At 46.6% G+C, this 16,001-nt stretch overlaps 1 protein-coding gene across 5 annotated transcripts in view; it reads left to right on the top strand.

Annotated features, from left to right (window-relative positions):
- Positions 1 to 27: 27 nt before the first annotated feature.
- The window catches only part of LOC135350661 (E3 ubiquitin-protein ligase HERC2-like), a 50,408-nt gene continuing 34,434 nt past the window's right edge, over positions 28 to 16,001 (top strand). For 2 of the 5 annotated variants that reach the window (XM_064549520.1, XM_064549519.1), the window contains exons 1-35: positions 28 to 183; positions 331 to 410; positions 707 to 877; positions 966 to 1,273; positions 1,456 to 1,722; positions 1,925 to 2,390; positions 2,637 to 2,846; positions 3,106 to 3,251; positions 3,561 to 3,706; positions 3,780 to 3,893; positions 4,078 to 4,246; positions 4,433 to 4,697; positions 4,843 to 5,284; positions 5,456 to 5,691; positions 5,918 to 6,050; positions 6,259 to 6,603; positions 6,746 to 7,008; positions 7,198 to 7,944; positions 8,189 to 8,362; positions 8,523 to 8,827; positions 9,212 to 9,366; positions 9,547 to 9,720; positions 10,015 to 10,178; positions 10,304 to 10,685; positions 10,849 to 11,057; positions 11,702 to 11,855; positions 12,055 to 12,269; positions 12,385 to 12,594; positions 12,704 to 12,914; positions 13,107 to 13,324; positions 13,540 to 13,821; positions 14,084 to 14,330; positions 14,528 to 14,679; positions 14,952 to 15,127; positions 15,361 to 15,516. In XM_064549520.1, the coding sequence (XP_064405590.1) occupies positions 351 to 410; positions 707 to 877; positions 966 to 1,273; positions 1,456 to 1,722; positions 1,925 to 2,390; positions 2,637 to 2,846; positions 3,106 to 3,251; positions 3,561 to 3,706; positions 3,780 to 3,893; positions 4,078 to 4,246; positions 4,433 to 4,697; positions 4,843 to 5,284; positions 5,456 to 5,691; positions 5,918 to 6,050; positions 6,259 to 6,603; positions 6,746 to 7,008; positions 7,198 to 7,944; positions 8,189 to 8,362; positions 8,523 to 8,827; positions 9,212 to 9,366; positions 9,547 to 9,720; positions 10,015 to 10,178; positions 10,304 to 10,685; positions 10,849 to 11,057; positions 11,702 to 11,855; positions 12,055 to 12,269; positions 12,385 to 12,594; positions 12,704 to 12,914; positions 13,107 to 13,324; positions 13,540 to 13,821; positions 14,084 to 14,330; positions 14,528 to 14,679; positions 14,952 to 15,127; positions 15,361 to 15,516 (8,072 nt within the window). In that variant the 5' untranslated portion in view covers positions 28 to 183; positions 331 to 350. The remainder of the gene's footprint in view (positions 184 to 330; positions 411 to 706; positions 878 to 965; positions 1,274 to 1,455; positions 1,723 to 1,924; positions 2,391 to 2,636; positions 2,847 to 3,105; positions 3,252 to 3,560; positions 3,707 to 3,779; positions 3,894 to 4,077; positions 4,247 to 4,432; positions 4,698 to 4,842; positions 5,285 to 5,455; positions 5,692 to 5,917; positions 6,051 to 6,258; positions 6,604 to 6,745; positions 7,009 to 7,197; positions 7,945 to 8,188; positions 8,363 to 8,522; positions 8,828 to 9,211; positions 9,367 to 9,546; positions 9,721 to 10,014; positions 10,179 to 10,303; positions 10,686 to 10,848; positions 11,058 to 11,701; positions 11,856 to 12,054; positions 12,270 to 12,384; positions 12,595 to 12,703; positions 12,915 to 13,106; positions 13,325 to 13,539; positions 13,822 to 14,083; positions 14,331 to 14,527; positions 14,680 to 14,951; positions 15,128 to 15,360; positions 15,517 to 16,001) is intronic. The other 3 variants (XM_064549523.1, XM_064549522.1, XM_064549521.1) reach the window with 2 other exon arrangements.

Raw genomic sequence — 16,001 nt, 5'->3', positions numbered from 1 at the left:
CTCACGTGTGTGGGCTTGCCCTTGTGTAAACTTTACATGAAGTTTACAGAAAGGGAAATTCCCACTTTCCTGCTGTGCCTGCATCTATACAACAAGGCAGAAAGAGATCGCTTGATCAACATGTACTACTGCTTACACTACATTTGGACACTCTCTGTTTAAGCTGAAGAAGTTAGATACTCTGTAAGTCAGTATTGATACCACTGCCACATTCTCATGACTCAAATTGATGCCATGAGCTGATATTTTAATAGGGTGTACCCTCCTAGTACCCTCCCTCCCCTATTGATTAAATAGCTGCATGAAATTGACAGAACACATTTGCTCTAGGCTTACGACAGGTGTCTACCATGACGATGCTACAATCGTTTCCAAAACATGATGGGAAATGGATGGATTACAACATCCAGGTAATCACTATCTCAACATTCACTTTCAGTATCACTATAATTAAAGTGCAAGAAATCATTTCCTTGTATTGAACGTAGGTGATAGTGTTCCCTCAAATCATTGCTAGATTGTTTTGGCCTTACATGTGACTTAAACTATTTGGGGGTAATGTATTTTACGTCACTACATGTATTAATGCATGTACGTATATCAACATCGTATGTTTCGCGCATGCAATCTTTGTGCCTGTATGTCCGGCATCGCACTGCAGACATATTGTACCGCACCATCTGTATGAGTTTCACATTACGTGCAGGATGTTTTCACTGAGGACGGTCTGGGTTGTCTCTGGGGGGAGCTGGTGCAGGATGGGGAAATGGCGACAGCTGGTCTCAGTAACAAGGACAAGAGGGAGGAGGGTCGCCACTCCGTCACTGCTCGGAGGTCACAGTTCAACCACTTCCTGCAGGAGTGGACCTGGGGACAGGTACGGGAAAATTACATACACTCGTGAACGCGAGGCTGGCACTTTTAGATTAGTTGCGGCTACCATTGTATAATTATTGTGTCTACAGGAGCCGACAGCTGATCATCTGACTGAAGCCATACAAGCTCTAGCCACTGAGCAACAAGGCATATCCCAGAAAGCGGCCAAGACAACGCCCTCTCTGAGCCGGCTCCACCATAGGCTGGTTGTCATGGAGCGTTACATTCTAGCGCTCTCTCGAAAGGGGGCTGTCCCTTGCGAGCCGAGTGAGGTTGTTGAAGCTGGCGAGGGTGTGGAGGAAGAAAAGGAAGAGATAGATGGCAGTGAGAAAGAGGAAGGAATGAAACCACTTGAAATCAAAAAGGAGCCTGTGATTGAGAAAAAAACGAACATGATGTGAGTATAGAGAGGTTGTTTCCTGTGTTTCATATGAAATCTCACTACCTTTTCTCATGTATCTATACTGTGCTATGATTTGTACTGACTTGTATAATAAACATTAAATTTCTTGGAAATCAGTATTCATGCTCACTGTGGTAACTCAATTGTTGTTCACTTCCCCCTACATTGCTAACTAGTGTGAAGACCCATTCTGCCAGTGAACTAGCCACTGCTGGACTAGCCAAAGTCGGTGCCAGAACTGCCCTCTCTTTTGCATTTGCATTTCTCAAACGAGCCTGGCGGTCGGGCGAGGACAGTGACCTTTGCACCGATGTGTTGCAAGAGGCCTCGGAGATCCTGCAAGAGTTACCGGTAGCGTTGATGTTTGATAGCAACTCTATATCGCGGGTTTGGCTTGACGTTGTAGAGAGGACGATGAAGTTTCTGTCTGGAGTGTGCATTGGGTGAGTGAGAGTATGCTTTATAGTAAATACTATAGACACCAGCAAAGTATCCCATTTCTACTCTGACTGTAATTAGTCATGGCAGGTTACCTACTGTAACGAAGTATTTTGCTTAGACTACAGACTCTCTCCTCCCTGTACACAAAACACCCACCCACACACACACACACACACACACACACACGCGCGCGCGCGAATACAGACTCAAGGCAGAAGAAGAGAAGGGAATCCCCCTTGAAGACAGACAAGCTGCCCTTAGTCTCCTACTAGAGCTGTCCCTCCAACGTGGCACACTCAGTCACATCTTAGACAGTGTCCTCTTACTACTACGCCTTTCAGGTGTCCCCGACAATGCACGAAACATTAACACAGCTGGAGAGGTCAAGGAAAAACATCCATCAGATTCCGGGTCAACTAGACGACCTATCGAAACCAGCTATCCACTACTACCGTTCTTGAGAAGGCTTGATCAAGTGCCCACCCCCCTACGTCCTGTGAGTGCCGAGGAGGGTACGAGTGAGGCACAAGCTCTGAGTCCAACCAAACGATATTTGGAGTTTCTGACCCTCCCAAATGATGACTCAACAAAGGTGGACCTACAGCAGGTGGCCACGGTAACACTGTCCCACTTGGACAGGATTGCAGAGCCCTACTACAGCATAGATATGGTGAGTCATACCTGCTTGCAATGATGGATACAAGTTTACAGAAGACTGGAAGCATCATTATTGGTTACGATGTCATATACCTGTCATAATTGTATGTCACTTAATTGTGAATGATCATTCAATTCAATACAAGGTACATTGTATCATGAGGTTACTACATGTACAACTTAATAAACGTCTACCCTATACAGTCATGCATCTCTGATTTTGTATTCGTAGTTTGAGTAAAATTTTTCACATGTATAGAGCCCTGAGACCTCCTCTGAGGCACGTCCAGTGAAGGTATTCCGTTGGGGCCAGGGGGTGGTCAAACAGGGTGGAGTATTGCCATCTAAGACTCTAGTGGAGCTGGGAGTGAGGGAGATAGCCTGTGGTAGCAAGACCACCTTTGCACTCTCTCAGGCTAACATTGTGTTCAGCCTGGAACTGAATGGCGAGGGTGACTACACTCCCACGGTGAGTGTGGGAGTCAGTCGCATTCTTGAATGAACGGCTTTAATTGCTCGTGTCTGTGCACGTTCAACTCATGTACATGTCGTATGCATTCTTACATAAGATCTTGTGTCAGCTAGAGTTACTGTATGTATGGCCTACAATCTACATGTATAGCTCAAAGCGTGTGCATTAATTATTATCATGCATGTGTGTGTGTGCACGTACATAGTGATGTTACTGTTAGGTTTCTATTGACTGGATCCAATCTTCTTCCCTCCAGGTTGTGCCATTTCCTGGTGATGCTGAGATTGTACAGCTGGTGATTCATCCCAGTGGACGTCACTGTCTAGCCCTCTCAGTGTCAGGGGAGGTCTACTCCTGGGGGGAGGGTGAGAACGGGCAGCTGGGACTGGGGGATGCAGTCAAGTGAGTCAGATTGGCTGTAGATAACAGATGAACTGAGCTTTGTTATGCTGTCAACCTATCAAATTCAATACGGACATTGATCCCACTGAATATAAAGAGATACTCGTGGTTATTATGCAGTAGCTATGAATACAGTAAATGTACAATGTACAGTGTATGTCTCCTAAGAGTGGCTTGAATTCATAAACATGTTTTGTTGCGTGTGCGTACATGTACTTGTCATGAAAGTGTGAGAGATTTAAAATGTCGTGCTGCAGTACATACTTGAACTACATGATTGTACTGCACGTATCGTGCATTTTCATGTAGGAGTGCTAAGAGCCCTGTCCTGGTGGAGAGTCTGAGTGGGAAGGGTGTGGTCAGGGTGGCGACCGGAGGCAGCCACAGTGCAGCTGTCACCACGAGCGGTCAGCTGTTCACCTGGGGCAAGGGAAGCTACGGCAGGCTGGGTCACGGTGAGTGTGTGTATAGCCCATGTACACGAACACACGTTTATGTTCAGTACATACACACATGCATGTATGGTAGGGAGCACTGATGACAAGACTGTGCCCACTGAGGTGAAGGGGTTCAATGGACGGAAGGTGGTGGATGCAGCCTGCAGCAGTGGGGACGGACACACGGTTGCCGTGGACAACAAGGGTAAGGGAGTATTATGGTGAGGCTTACATGACTGTAGTAGCTAAAACTGCGAATTCTTTGTGGCTTATTTTCAGTGTATATACAGTGACATATATGTTGTCTTTGCCAAACCCAAGCTGATAATTGTCTGCTATTGGATGTGTTTTTCTTAAGGTATGCCATTAACTGAGGTCACCTTGTGCAGGTGGTGTGTGGAGTTGGGGGGATGGTGACTATGGGAAACTGGGTAGAGGAGGTAGCGACGGTTGCAAGAGCCCCATCCTAATCAAGCAGTTGAAGACTCCTATAGTTAGGGTCTTCTGTGGCAGTCAGTTCACAGTGGCCCTCACTGCCGATGGCAAGCTGTACACATGGTGAGCCCCGTGTGTGTGTGTGTGGAGGGAGTGTAGTGTGTGTAGGAGGGGAGTGCATGTCTAACTGTTAGGAGCCCACTTTATAGATTTATGGGCACCTGTCTTTCATATTCACAGCATTCTTTTCAGGGTTGATAGATCTTTGATACAAAGATGTTACCCATACATGTATCTCTTTCCCTACAGGGGGTCGGGTGAGTCAGGTCACCTGGGCCATGGAGATGACAACCATGTGAGAACTCCCAAACTAGTCTCTGCCCTTTCCAAGGAGATGGTGATACATGTTGCTGTGGGAAACGAGCACACCCTAGCACTCACTGAGACTGGGGAACTGTATGGATGGGGGAGGAACACAGGTGGGGAGGTGGTCTCCAGCAGAGAGCCAGTGGCCACACCCACTGTCATTGAGGGCGTGTCCAGTATCACTTATGTCAGCTGTGGACCTAGCGAGGTGAGTATGTGTGTGTGCGTGCGTGGATAATTTAATTGTATAGTAACATTCCTGATACAAATGTATAGGCTAGAAAAATCTTTTACAGTAATAGTAGATGTGTTCGTATTTCTGCAATTTTATTACCATTTGTATTTTTTCCCAGAGCTTCATCTGCTGTAAGAATAAGAGGGTGGCTCTTGGAACCAAACTGCCCTTCTGTCTTGACGTCTCTCTGGCTACATTCGAGAAGATCGACCTGCTCCTACGTGAAGTCTGTGAGTTCCTTGGCGAGAGAGGCGGGGCCTACCCCACCCCCCTCAATCAAGACCACGAGTGTATGGCCGTGGCCATCCTAAATCTCCTGCGACTTCAACTGTACGCTGCCATCAGTGACGGTACGCCAGCGGAGGAGATTGGACTCACCCCCGGCTCCCCCCTCTTGAGCTCTCTCAAGCAGTGTGTGGTGGAGCTGGCTAGAAATGGTCGAGTGTTTGAGTCTGTACAGAGTGCGGCACAGGAGGTGCTCAAGACAGGGTGGGATCTTCTCCTCCCCACTGTGTCCGAGAGGGCCGCCATGCTCTCCAGCTTGCTACCCAGCGGAGAAGGTGAGAGCAACCCAGCCAGTACCATCATTATGCTACATTGTATTGTACTCAATGTAGTGTACAGTGTACATATAATTTATGTATATGCATGCAATACATGTAGGTAGCATACTAATGCATTGATTGTACATGTGCAGCAATTTTAACACTGTGAACTTGTTGTTTCCACAGCCTTTGTACTGGGTGAGGAGTTGCCTGATGGCAGTCAGTTCATGACCAGTCTCCTAGTGGGCAGTCTAGTGGTGGGGCAGGGACTAGAGAAAGCTCTATTGACGGCCATTGCTCACGAGGTAGACGACCCGGCAGCCATCTTGAAACCAGTCCTGGAAAGCCCAGTACCTCTCCTACAGCTAGTCCAGCAGCTACTGAGCAACTCCACAAGCCAACAGACAGCCTGTCTCAAAAAGGTAAGGTTGCATTGTATGCTGTGAGAAAACAAATGACATCAATTTTCTTTTCTTGTACACGTAACAGTGTACATACATTGTAGTGTACTCATGTACAATGTACATTCTATGACTACAACTTGAATAGTACTGTCCTTGTACAGCTGTACAAATTTTAACACAGCTGATTAAGGCATTAGTAACTGTATACAAGAAATGACCCCCCCCTCCCCCCTCCTCCTTCCAGGTTGAAGCCATTGACTCGTGTGATGGCACAGTGGAGTCTCCTATGGACTGCTCCTCCATGGAACTATTGCAGCTGTTTCAGAGGCTCATTGTCAGCATTATCTACTCCCACACTCTGCCATTCAAGGAGGAAGGTGGGTGCAGTTTAAGGTTGCTCAACAATGGATGGTAGAGCTCTAGCTCTATGTTTAAACTATTATTGTACTTGACGTGTCTATCATTACCCATATACACGGTAATAGTTGCACTCTCCATAGTAACTTGCTTCTCTGATCTGCTGAGATGCCTATTTTTAAGCATTTCATTATTGAGCTATAATAACAGTCCACCCCCTCCCTCCAGAAGTGACTCTGGGTCATGTGGAGGGAGCCGTCTCCATTCTCAAGAAGTACATTGCCATGCTCCACAAGCATGCCACTCTCGTACTCACCCTAGCAACACAAGTGGCCTCCATCAGTCCCCTCCACTTCTCCTCATCTCTTGCCGTGCTACAGTCTGGACCCTGTGGTCTTGTGATACCCGAGCTAGCTGTGGGGATGGTGCTACTCCTCTTGAGGGTCCCCCTACCATTAATGGAGAGCGATTGCGTACCATTGCTAGGGCAGCTAGTGGAGATACTGGACGTCTTCAACCGATTGGCTCCAGAGGCTCAGGAAGAGAATACTGAGGACTTGGCCTGGGCTGAAAGTATGTATCCTCGCACACACACAAGAATGTACAGTGCTGTAATACTTCTGTGATACATGTACATAGGCATGTTACAGTAGTAGTAGCGTTTATTATCTGATTGAGTCAATGCTTGTTCTTTCATCTTCCACTCCCTCCTCAGAGCCAGCTATTAGTAACCATGGCAACTCCCTCGTCTGTAAAGAGGATATGAACGCACACAACAAAGATGGGGGAACATGGGGGGTGGTCCACGGCAAGGTCTACAATCTCCTCTCATTCGCAACCAAGTTCCCCTGTGGCCGTGACAAGTTGCTGGCCTGTGTTGGGAAGGACGCCTCCAGTGAGTTTGACGCTGCAGGACACTCGGACTTTGCTCATGAGCTCTTGGAGCAGTACCTCATTGGCACGTACAGGGAAGCTGAGGTATGTCTGCAAACACTGTAGCATCAGCATTGTGTGTAGCAAACACTGTAGCATACGCAGCATTGTATGTGTAACTGTGTATGCATTTGTTCATGTATAGTAGAAAGATAAACGTGTAGTACAAGTACATTAGTAGCTTAAGTTAAAAGTTAAATGATTGATCATTACCCGTTCCCTCTGGCCCCCCAGGACTCCCCTCCAGTGCCAGCAGGCAAGACGACCACAGCCCGAATGCTCCTCATAGACACAGAGCGCACACTAGCACTCACCCGGGGCCTCAGGGCATGTCTCATGGTGCAGAGCTTACCAGTACTACCACAAGAAGAGGAGAACGAAAAATGGCTATCTTTGGAAATCTTCTCCAGCGGTTTTGAACTATCTCCAATATCAACTGTTGAAGCTCAGATTGTAAATCGACCTGTGACATCAGAAGTCCTCGCCAAAACCTACCAGAGACAAACGTCTATAGCTTCCGACAGCATACGCTCGTTCATCTGTGGCCTTATGAACTCTGACCTCCAAGACGAGAAAGTGAATGCGTTCCTATACATCATTCATCGCTACTGTCGTCAGAAAAACCTCATCATAGCCCTTAGCGATCAACAGCCAGACCATCCTATCGAGATATTCGGACGCCTCTTTATCGCGTGTCTGATCAAGCTCCACGATTTAGTGCCTGTCGCTCTAAACGTTCTCGAGCAAGAAGGACGGCCCAACAACGAACAGCAAACTATTGTTCAGCTGCCTACTTCACTGGCGGACATTTGTAAGCTAGTGTATGATGCGAAGGTGTCCCTGGTGAAGGCTCATCAAGAGTCTTCTTGCTCCTATGAGGATGTGTGTAAGGAGCCCATTGCCAGGTGCTGCTTTGTCGTGGAGAACATTCGAACACCCATGGTGAATGTGGTCAACATTCTACACAAGAACAGGATTCAGGTGAGACACTGTAGAGACACAGTTTTTGTGTATTTGTAAAAAAATGGTACAGAACTCAAATGTGTTAACTAAGACTTGAGAGTTCATTTATTTCTTTGTTTTTGTTGTGTTTTCTAGCTTATAGGCTTCAGAGCAACCATTAGTCGCATTCTTATCAGCACTATAGATTAGTTACTTACACTGTACACAAAGTGTGTGTTCCTTTGATACGAACCATATACTACTAACACTGTCTGTTGTGTAGGGTGTTCGCTCGAGGTGGAGGTGGTGTACTCAACGTGTGCTGGAGTGGCGACGAATCAGCAGTCAGTCTGAGAAGACGTCCCTGGGCTCCCCCCAACTCATGGAGGGCGTGACTGACACACTTATGGAACGAGCTCTGCGACAGCACTCGATAGAGGCAGGGCAGATGAAGGAGGTACGGTGTGGTTAGACTCGCATCTAGAGAGGGTCTTTTGGTTAGAATATATAGAGCTTAGGACCTGTGTTTCTGCCATGCACAATGTAGTGTGTAGAGTCTGCAAACAGTACATTTATAGCTGATTCTACGTACATGACATAATCCACATTCTCTGTAGGGCTCCCAATGGAATGAGATGAGCAATGAGATAGCAAGCAGTCGGAAGTTCAAGTGGTTGCGTGAGCGTAAAGGAGGCTCCTCCCCTCACACCACCCTCCTCACTCAAATCAAAAACTTTATTCTCACTGATGAAGTGGACATACGTTCTCTGCACACCACCCTCAAGAGACAAGCCGTCAGGGCCAGCATGCGATTGGAGGGAGTCAAATACCTCTTACAGACTCTTGGCCAAAAAAGCCTCCTCCGCTCTGTCAAGTACAGCACCATCTGTGGATGGTTGGGCGTGGTCGGAGCTGGTGAAAGGTACACACACTAATGACTATTGATACGCTGGGTAGTACATGTACATGTAGATCCTAGCAGGGCTACAGTTCTCTTGTAAGATGTTGTGCTACTCAAGAAGCATTAGTGTGTGTGTGTGTGTGTGTGTGTGTGTGTGTGTGTGTGTGTGTGTGTGTGTGTGTGTGTGTGTGTGTGTGTGTGTGTGTGTGTGTGTGTGTGTGTGTGTGTGTGTGTGTGTGTGTGTGTGTGTGTGTGTGTGTGTGTGTGTGTGTGTGTGTGTGTGTGTGTGTGTGTGTGTGTGTGTGTGTGTGTGTGTGTGTGTGTGTGTGTGTGTGTGTGTCTAGAATGCCCTATCCCTCTTCTGAATCAGCTCATGTTGTTAGCCATGCCTGTCTCCCCCCTCAGCCTGACAAAGCCTCACTATCTGGCCAATGTGGAGTGCATTACACCCTCCCTCCAGACACACCTGGAGCTGGAGTTCCAGTGCCTGGAGGAGTGGACAGTCAACAGTCTACGCTGCTCTGTGTGGGAGGCTGACCTCTCCCTCAGGCAAACCACTGGTAGGTCATCTGGATGTCTGTCTGTATGATTTCCTAAGTATTGAAACCTCGTTTGAATAGTATCACCTCTTTTATTAAGCCATACATTTTAGTGTGCATGTTTATAGTTTATTCTATCCCTGCTTTAGCTACCTTTTATCACACTTTATAACCGTTTGTTTTCTCCTTTAATGTACATAGATGAGAAATCTGCTGCATTTGTAGAGAGTGCTCTCTCTTTGGGCTCTCTTAGCACATCTCGTTTCCTGCTGGCCCACCTGGCGATGCTGACGGGAGAGCACTCGGCCGTGGATCTGTCCTCCCTGCTCACGGGTGGTCTAATGGGACTAGCTCAGTCTGTCATCAGACTAGCTGGTGAGTCCAGGTGGAGTGTGGGTGGGAGTGGCTTGTTTCACTCTCACTGTAGGTGTAGTTACTGTTGCACAATTGCTCTGTTTTCCAACTGATCCTGGCTTTATGGTACTTGTACATGTGTCAGCAGTAGAATCCCTTTGGCATAATTGCTCTACTTACGTTTGAGATTAGACCATCCAACCCCTAGTAAGGTCATCTGCATTCATGAAGAGGCTACAAATATTCCAAGTGCATGTAGCTATACTGACCAAGGTCATAATTAAGTAGATTACTATTATCTGCTCTTAATCACAGGGTCTCCCCCGCCTGATGAAGGTGAAGAAGAGGAGGAGTTTGGGGGTGACGGGGTTCAGAGTGCAGGGCAGAGTCATTCCAACTTGTCTGGTAGAGATGTTGTCACCAACTTCCGTATTGGAACGAGAGTGATACGAGGACCAGACTGGAAGTGGGGTGATCAGGTGAGCAACATTTCCTACGTGTAGTGTGCCTTAAACTTTGGGGGGAGGAGTTTGGACTATTTGTGTTATATCAAATTTTGCTCAGGATGAATAGATTGCTATTTTGATTCCCCCTCCTCCCCCAGGACGGCCCCACACCGAGTGAGGGAACCATCATCAGTGAGCTGGGTAGTGACGGGTGGATACGAGTGCGTTGGGACACTGGGCTAATCAACTCGTACCGTATGGAGGAGAAATGTGACCTCACTCTAGCAGCCTCAGAGGTCAAGCCCATCCCCAAAGAGGGAGATATCAAGGACGCCCCCGCAGACGTTGACCTCAAGGTCGGCATGGCGAGGGGGATGGAGGCAGCTGATGCTCCTACCTCTCTCATCCTCCAGGCGGGGGTGTGTCTACTGCAGAGCCTGGTGGTGGGTGTGGGGGTACATGCTGGACAGCTGCATCCTCGCACCACCTCCTCCGTAGTGGCTCTCATGCACCACATTGTGCAGTGTGGGAAGAGGAAGGGTAAGTATCATTGCTATGTACAGTATGAATAAGTGTATGATGTGTTCTTTGAGTATTTGTATAAGTACTAGGAATTATCTTGCCCTTTCTGCAGCTTATTCAGCTAACCAGTGTAGCACTAGTTGTATGGCTATATCTATCTTCTTTCTTTCTTTGTCTCCAGAGCTGAGAGCAGAGAGTCACATGAACCAGGTGGCAGCTGTGCAGCACGAGGCGTGGGCCACCCTGGGCTTCCTGAGGGGGGTGAGCTCACTACCTCTGTCCGGACAGGCCTTCTGCACACCTCAGTGGGTACAGCTGATGATGGAGGTGATAACAGGGGCATCCCCACTCAACAAACAAGACCCTACTGGAAGATCACTACTCAAGCAGGTTAATGCTTAGCCTCAAATCCAGGCCGATTAAAATACGGCCTGGTATTATTGCATGTGTAATTAATGATAGGCGTGGTCCATACACGCCCATGTACTATCTACTATGTATATGAAACTTTGTAGCCTAGCTAGCTAGCTGTGGCCCTCTATAGTGTTGTCGAGAAGGCTTGCACACTAGTCTGAAACCAGAAGAGGCTCTCATCTACCTCTATAATGGTTGGATAGTCGTGTGATGTTTTGAACTTGGTTTCTGTACAAATGAGAGCTTCTTCTGGCTTCAGACTAGATTTAGTGTGCAAGCCTTCTCGACAACGCAATAGAGAGCATAAGTCACAACTTCACAGGAGACAAGTATTTTTAAAATTAATACAGAAAGAAACTAGTAAACAAACTAGTTTACGGTATAATTTTACAAAGGTTTACTATAAAGTATACGAGTTACCCAGATTCTGGGTAACTCAGTTCGCGCATGTGCACTATCACCCATGCAATAGAGACGGTCTCGAGGCTAGTTAATGTTATGTCATGTCATATCATGTGAGAGTGTCCACTATTTATTTCCAAAATTTGATGCTTCAGTCTTAAGTTTTTGTCCCTCAAAGATTCATGTAGTTAGTAACTGTTAATCCCACCCTCCTCTAGGTGCTGACTCTGCGCTTGCTACGAGCAGTAGCCCCCTCCTGGAAGGCGGGGCAGAACATGACTGAACAGAAGAAGCTGGTGGGTGACTTGTTCTGTCTCCTCGGAGAAGTGCTCGTCCTCTGCAACTCACCATTCATGAAACCTTTTAAGAAAGGTGAGAGATATTATACCGGAGGACACCATATGTTTTGCAATTATAGTAGCTTCATCGTTCAGTCATGATTGAAGCCATTGAACTGATTGACTATTGTGCTGTTACCGTAGTGTGTTCAATTTCAGAATTACTAATCGCTCTAGCTTGTAGGTATCTTGTTTAAATTAACACTACCTTTCTCTTTACTGTGTGTGTGTAGGTCGTTGTATAAGGAAGTTCAAACTGCATGCCTCTCTCACTGCCTCTGAGAGCAGTACCATAGCCGAGGAGATTGTGGTGTTGCTGAGGAGACTCCACCCACTTCCTGCCTGGAACCAGCTCATCAACCAGTACATTGGTGTAAATTTGCAGGACATTCCAAAACTGATCATGTCTGCCGAGAAAATTTTCGTCCAAAGCACGCTGGAAAGACAGGTTGGTCTCACAATTTGAATATGGAAGGTCTTCTACTTTTGTAGCGTATGGTGTGCTTACTATCCGACCTCCTAGCTATAGCTACATGTAAATACTGTTGTTCTTGTCGTTGCAGCTTGAGGAGGACGTGCGTATCCATGGTCCCGTACTGGCTGTCTTGACTGTGATTGGTGGACTGGACACTCGGCCTCGGCTGGGTGGGCTGGTTCAACACGAGGAGTTGGGCAAGGGTACAATTGCCAAGATCGAGAGCAAGGCTCGAGTCATTGTGCTATTCCATGAGAGAAAGAGCGCCAAGATGTGCACTCTGAACTTCTTAAAACCGGTAATTAATGTTGTCAATTTACTGACTATTATGACGTTGCATTGGCGTCTTTAGCAATCTAGAAAAGTACTTTTGCATAACGTCTATCTCTATTTGCTATGATCCTCAGCTGCCTGTTCTAAGTTTCTGTGTTGACAAGTTGCCGATGAGTCAGACCGTGATGGGTATCTGGAGCAGTCTGGTACGTCTGGCCAGCTCCTCCCCCTCCCACGGCTACGCTTCTGCACTCTCTGGGTCACTCTTTCAACCACCCTCCCTCACACAGACACCCAGTAAACCTTTTGTACCAGTCAATAACTCTGACCTCAAAGAAATACCAGGTATTGTATTCCTATAGCTGAGAGGTGCGTGATCTTTTGAGTCTACAATCTGTTCTGCTCATAGTTATTATTGACTACACATTTCTTATAAAGTATCAGCCACATTTTTGCCAAACTGTAACAGTGTGTATTTAGAGATCTGTGTGTGGTACATGTGTGTTGTGCTGTTCCCATAGCTACTGTTCCTTGTAGGTGAGTGTATCAACGTGCCCCTGCTGCGTCAGGAGCAGATTCGATTGGGTCTCTTAAAGGCAGCCAGAGTGCTCTTTAGTCAGCAGGAGAACCTCCGCCAAATCATGGCCCATCCTGCCTCTTCTGAGGGGGACCAGTACAGTCTGTTCCAGCAGCTGCTCAGTGCCGCCACCAGACCCTCCCCTATCAAGGCCATGTTCAGCAGAGATGAACTGGAGGTACAGTATTCACTGCCCTGTAACAGTAGAAGTACATATGCAAGGTGTTGTAATTCAATGAATAATTATAAATATACAGCTGTGCTGTGAAATTCAGATTTTTACTACATGTAGGAATGGTGGCATTCAATCCAATACACGGTTGTCCTTGAGTACTGGAAATGTAACACTGTTGATGTTTCTTTGCTGTACATGTAAGCTTATTCTCTTCCCAGGCTGCAGCTGTCTCAGTGTGTCAGTTCTTGGCCTCAGAGGTCCACAAACCAGTTTTCTCCATTCCTGAAGAGGAGGAGCCTCCACCACTTGACAGCAAGGCCCCCAAGAAGAAGGTGGTGACTAAGAAACCAGCACCCCAGAGCACAGCTGCTACAGTATTGTCCAGGCCAGCTCCCACACCTCGACAGACGAAGCCTCCCACTCCACCTCCTCCCTCCCCCGTGGTCTCACAGATCATGGAGATGGGCTTCCCAAGACGCCATGTGGAGTACGCCATACAGGTAGGATTTGGATATCATAAACCACCTCGAACTAATCAGTATCTTTAATAATAATCATTGTTCCTTCTGGAGTTGAACCACCTCAAACTTATGTAAAGGACCTTGTGTTCATTTAGATACATAGCTTAATTTCTTTATTACTTACATGTAGCTTTTTATCTCGTTGTGCATTCGCTAGAGGTACAAGGTAAAGCTGTGTGTGTGTGTGTGTGTGTGTGTTAGTAGCTGATTCCTCACCGCACCACACCACCTCACTCCACAGGAGATCCAGAGCAGCAGCTTGGAGCGACTCATAGCCTGGCTATTGGACCACACTAATATAGAGGTACCGGACCTTGAGTCCAACACCAAGGATACCCCACCACTACCACTGCCACCACCACCGGCCCAACCTCCTATTATCACGACAACAGAAGAGGTCAGCGAGGAGAGAGGAGATGCTGTGATGGTGTACGAGAGCTCATCTGATTCCAGTGGCAGCTCAGACCAGGGGGAGACTGACCCTGAGGGTGAGTGTTATCGAGTATGACCATCAGTGTTCTCAGGTTTTTACGGCAACTGTGTACAGATACAGCTAGCTGCATGTACACATCATTTATTACTTCCAACATTATGTATTTGCTAGTGTTTTCTAGAGGTTAGATTCTATTTTAGTACTGGAGTAAGTGTGTTTAAATGGTTGTATTCACTGTTTCTTTCTCCTTAGCAGATGACAAGAGCTTCAAGAGTCGTGAGGATTTCTCCAGTGGTGATGAGTATGCCCGCTATGTGAGAGACAGTATCAGTATGGGCATGATGGTGCGCTGCTGTGAGGGCTATGAGGAGGTGCGCCTCGGGGATATCGGACGTGTCATGAAGGTAGGTGTACCATTGTGTCATGTTTCTAATTGAAGCTATCTATATTATAATTATGTGTGACATTTGGACATTTTGGCTAATTTGTTTTTGTGCCGAGTTGCCTAGTTATTAGGTATAATGCTGTTGGTGCACTCTTTAGTGTCAACTGAGCACTGAATATTGTATGTTTGGTATGATTTTGCTTACTCCACTAACACCTGCTGTGTTTTGCTGAGTATTGCAGTTGTCACTTACCTAGAACATAATCATACCTACCCCACTACCTCATCCAGGTTGACAGTGATGGCCTCCAAGACCTGAATGTGCAGGCCAACTGGCAGCAGAAGGGGGGCACTTACTGGGTGAGGTTCTGTCACTGTGAGCTGCTGGGGGACATTGAAGCCTCCGGAGTGCTCTCCTTCAAACCAGGAGACAAGGTTCGCGTCAAGAGAGCCGTCATCACTCCAAAGTGAGTTGGGGGGAGGGGGGTTAGCTGTTGTGCAGTGGTGGGTCCTAATGTAGCATTATGTATTTGATGTTATAATTGCTACAATAAATTGACCACACTGAGTTCACTAGACTATTGTGAGAGCCTTAATTACGTGCCTTAACTGCTGTTTGTGATATATTGTACATGTACATGTACATGTACAAACTATTTGTTAATGTATGGCTTAATTTCAGTTATGTAAATTGTCATAGATACAAGTGGGGCTCGGTGACCCATCAGAGTGTGGGTGTGGTCCGATCCATCAACCGGAACGGCACTGACGTGTGTGTAGACTTCCCAGAACAGAATAACTGGACTGGACTCATCTCTGAGATGGAGCTAGTGCCAGGGATACACCCAAGACACAGGTACTGTACACATGCATAATTTCAGTAATCATGTACAGTAGGCTAGAGAGTAGAATACCAAAAATGTGTGAGTAGTTGTACTTAAATGTAAATATGGAACATTTCTAAGAAATTGTGCTGATACCATTGTGTAGGTTAATTAATGAATAAGCTACAACATATCCAAAAATGTTTCCATGACAACATAAGGTGGTGGGTTTGTGGTGATTACAAAACAGTAAACAATTGTTATAGTGGGTAATCGGTTAGAGGTTCGAATGACCACACTCCACAGTAGAAAAGTTTTGAAGTAAGCTGATTCCCAAATTTTAGAGTCACTAAATTTTCGAAGTTTGAGGTCATCCACGAAAACTGCAAAAATTTAGTGCCTCAAATAACCAGCTATACGGTAATGATTATGGTTTGCTGTTTTGGAAGGCTTTGCTGACTCTGCTATAATAACCAGCTACATGTATCATATATGCTACTAGAATGTTTTGCGAACA

This window comes from Halichondria panicea, chromosome 16 (genome assembly GCF_963675165.1).
Source record: "Halichondria panicea chromosome 16, odHalPani1.1, whole genome shotgun sequence".
NCBI lineage: Eukaryota > Metazoa > Porifera > Demospongiae > Suberitida > Halichondriidae > Halichondria > Halichondria panicea.
Note: the sequence above shows the minus strand (reverse complement) of the source record. Positions and strands in the feature narration are given on the sequence as shown.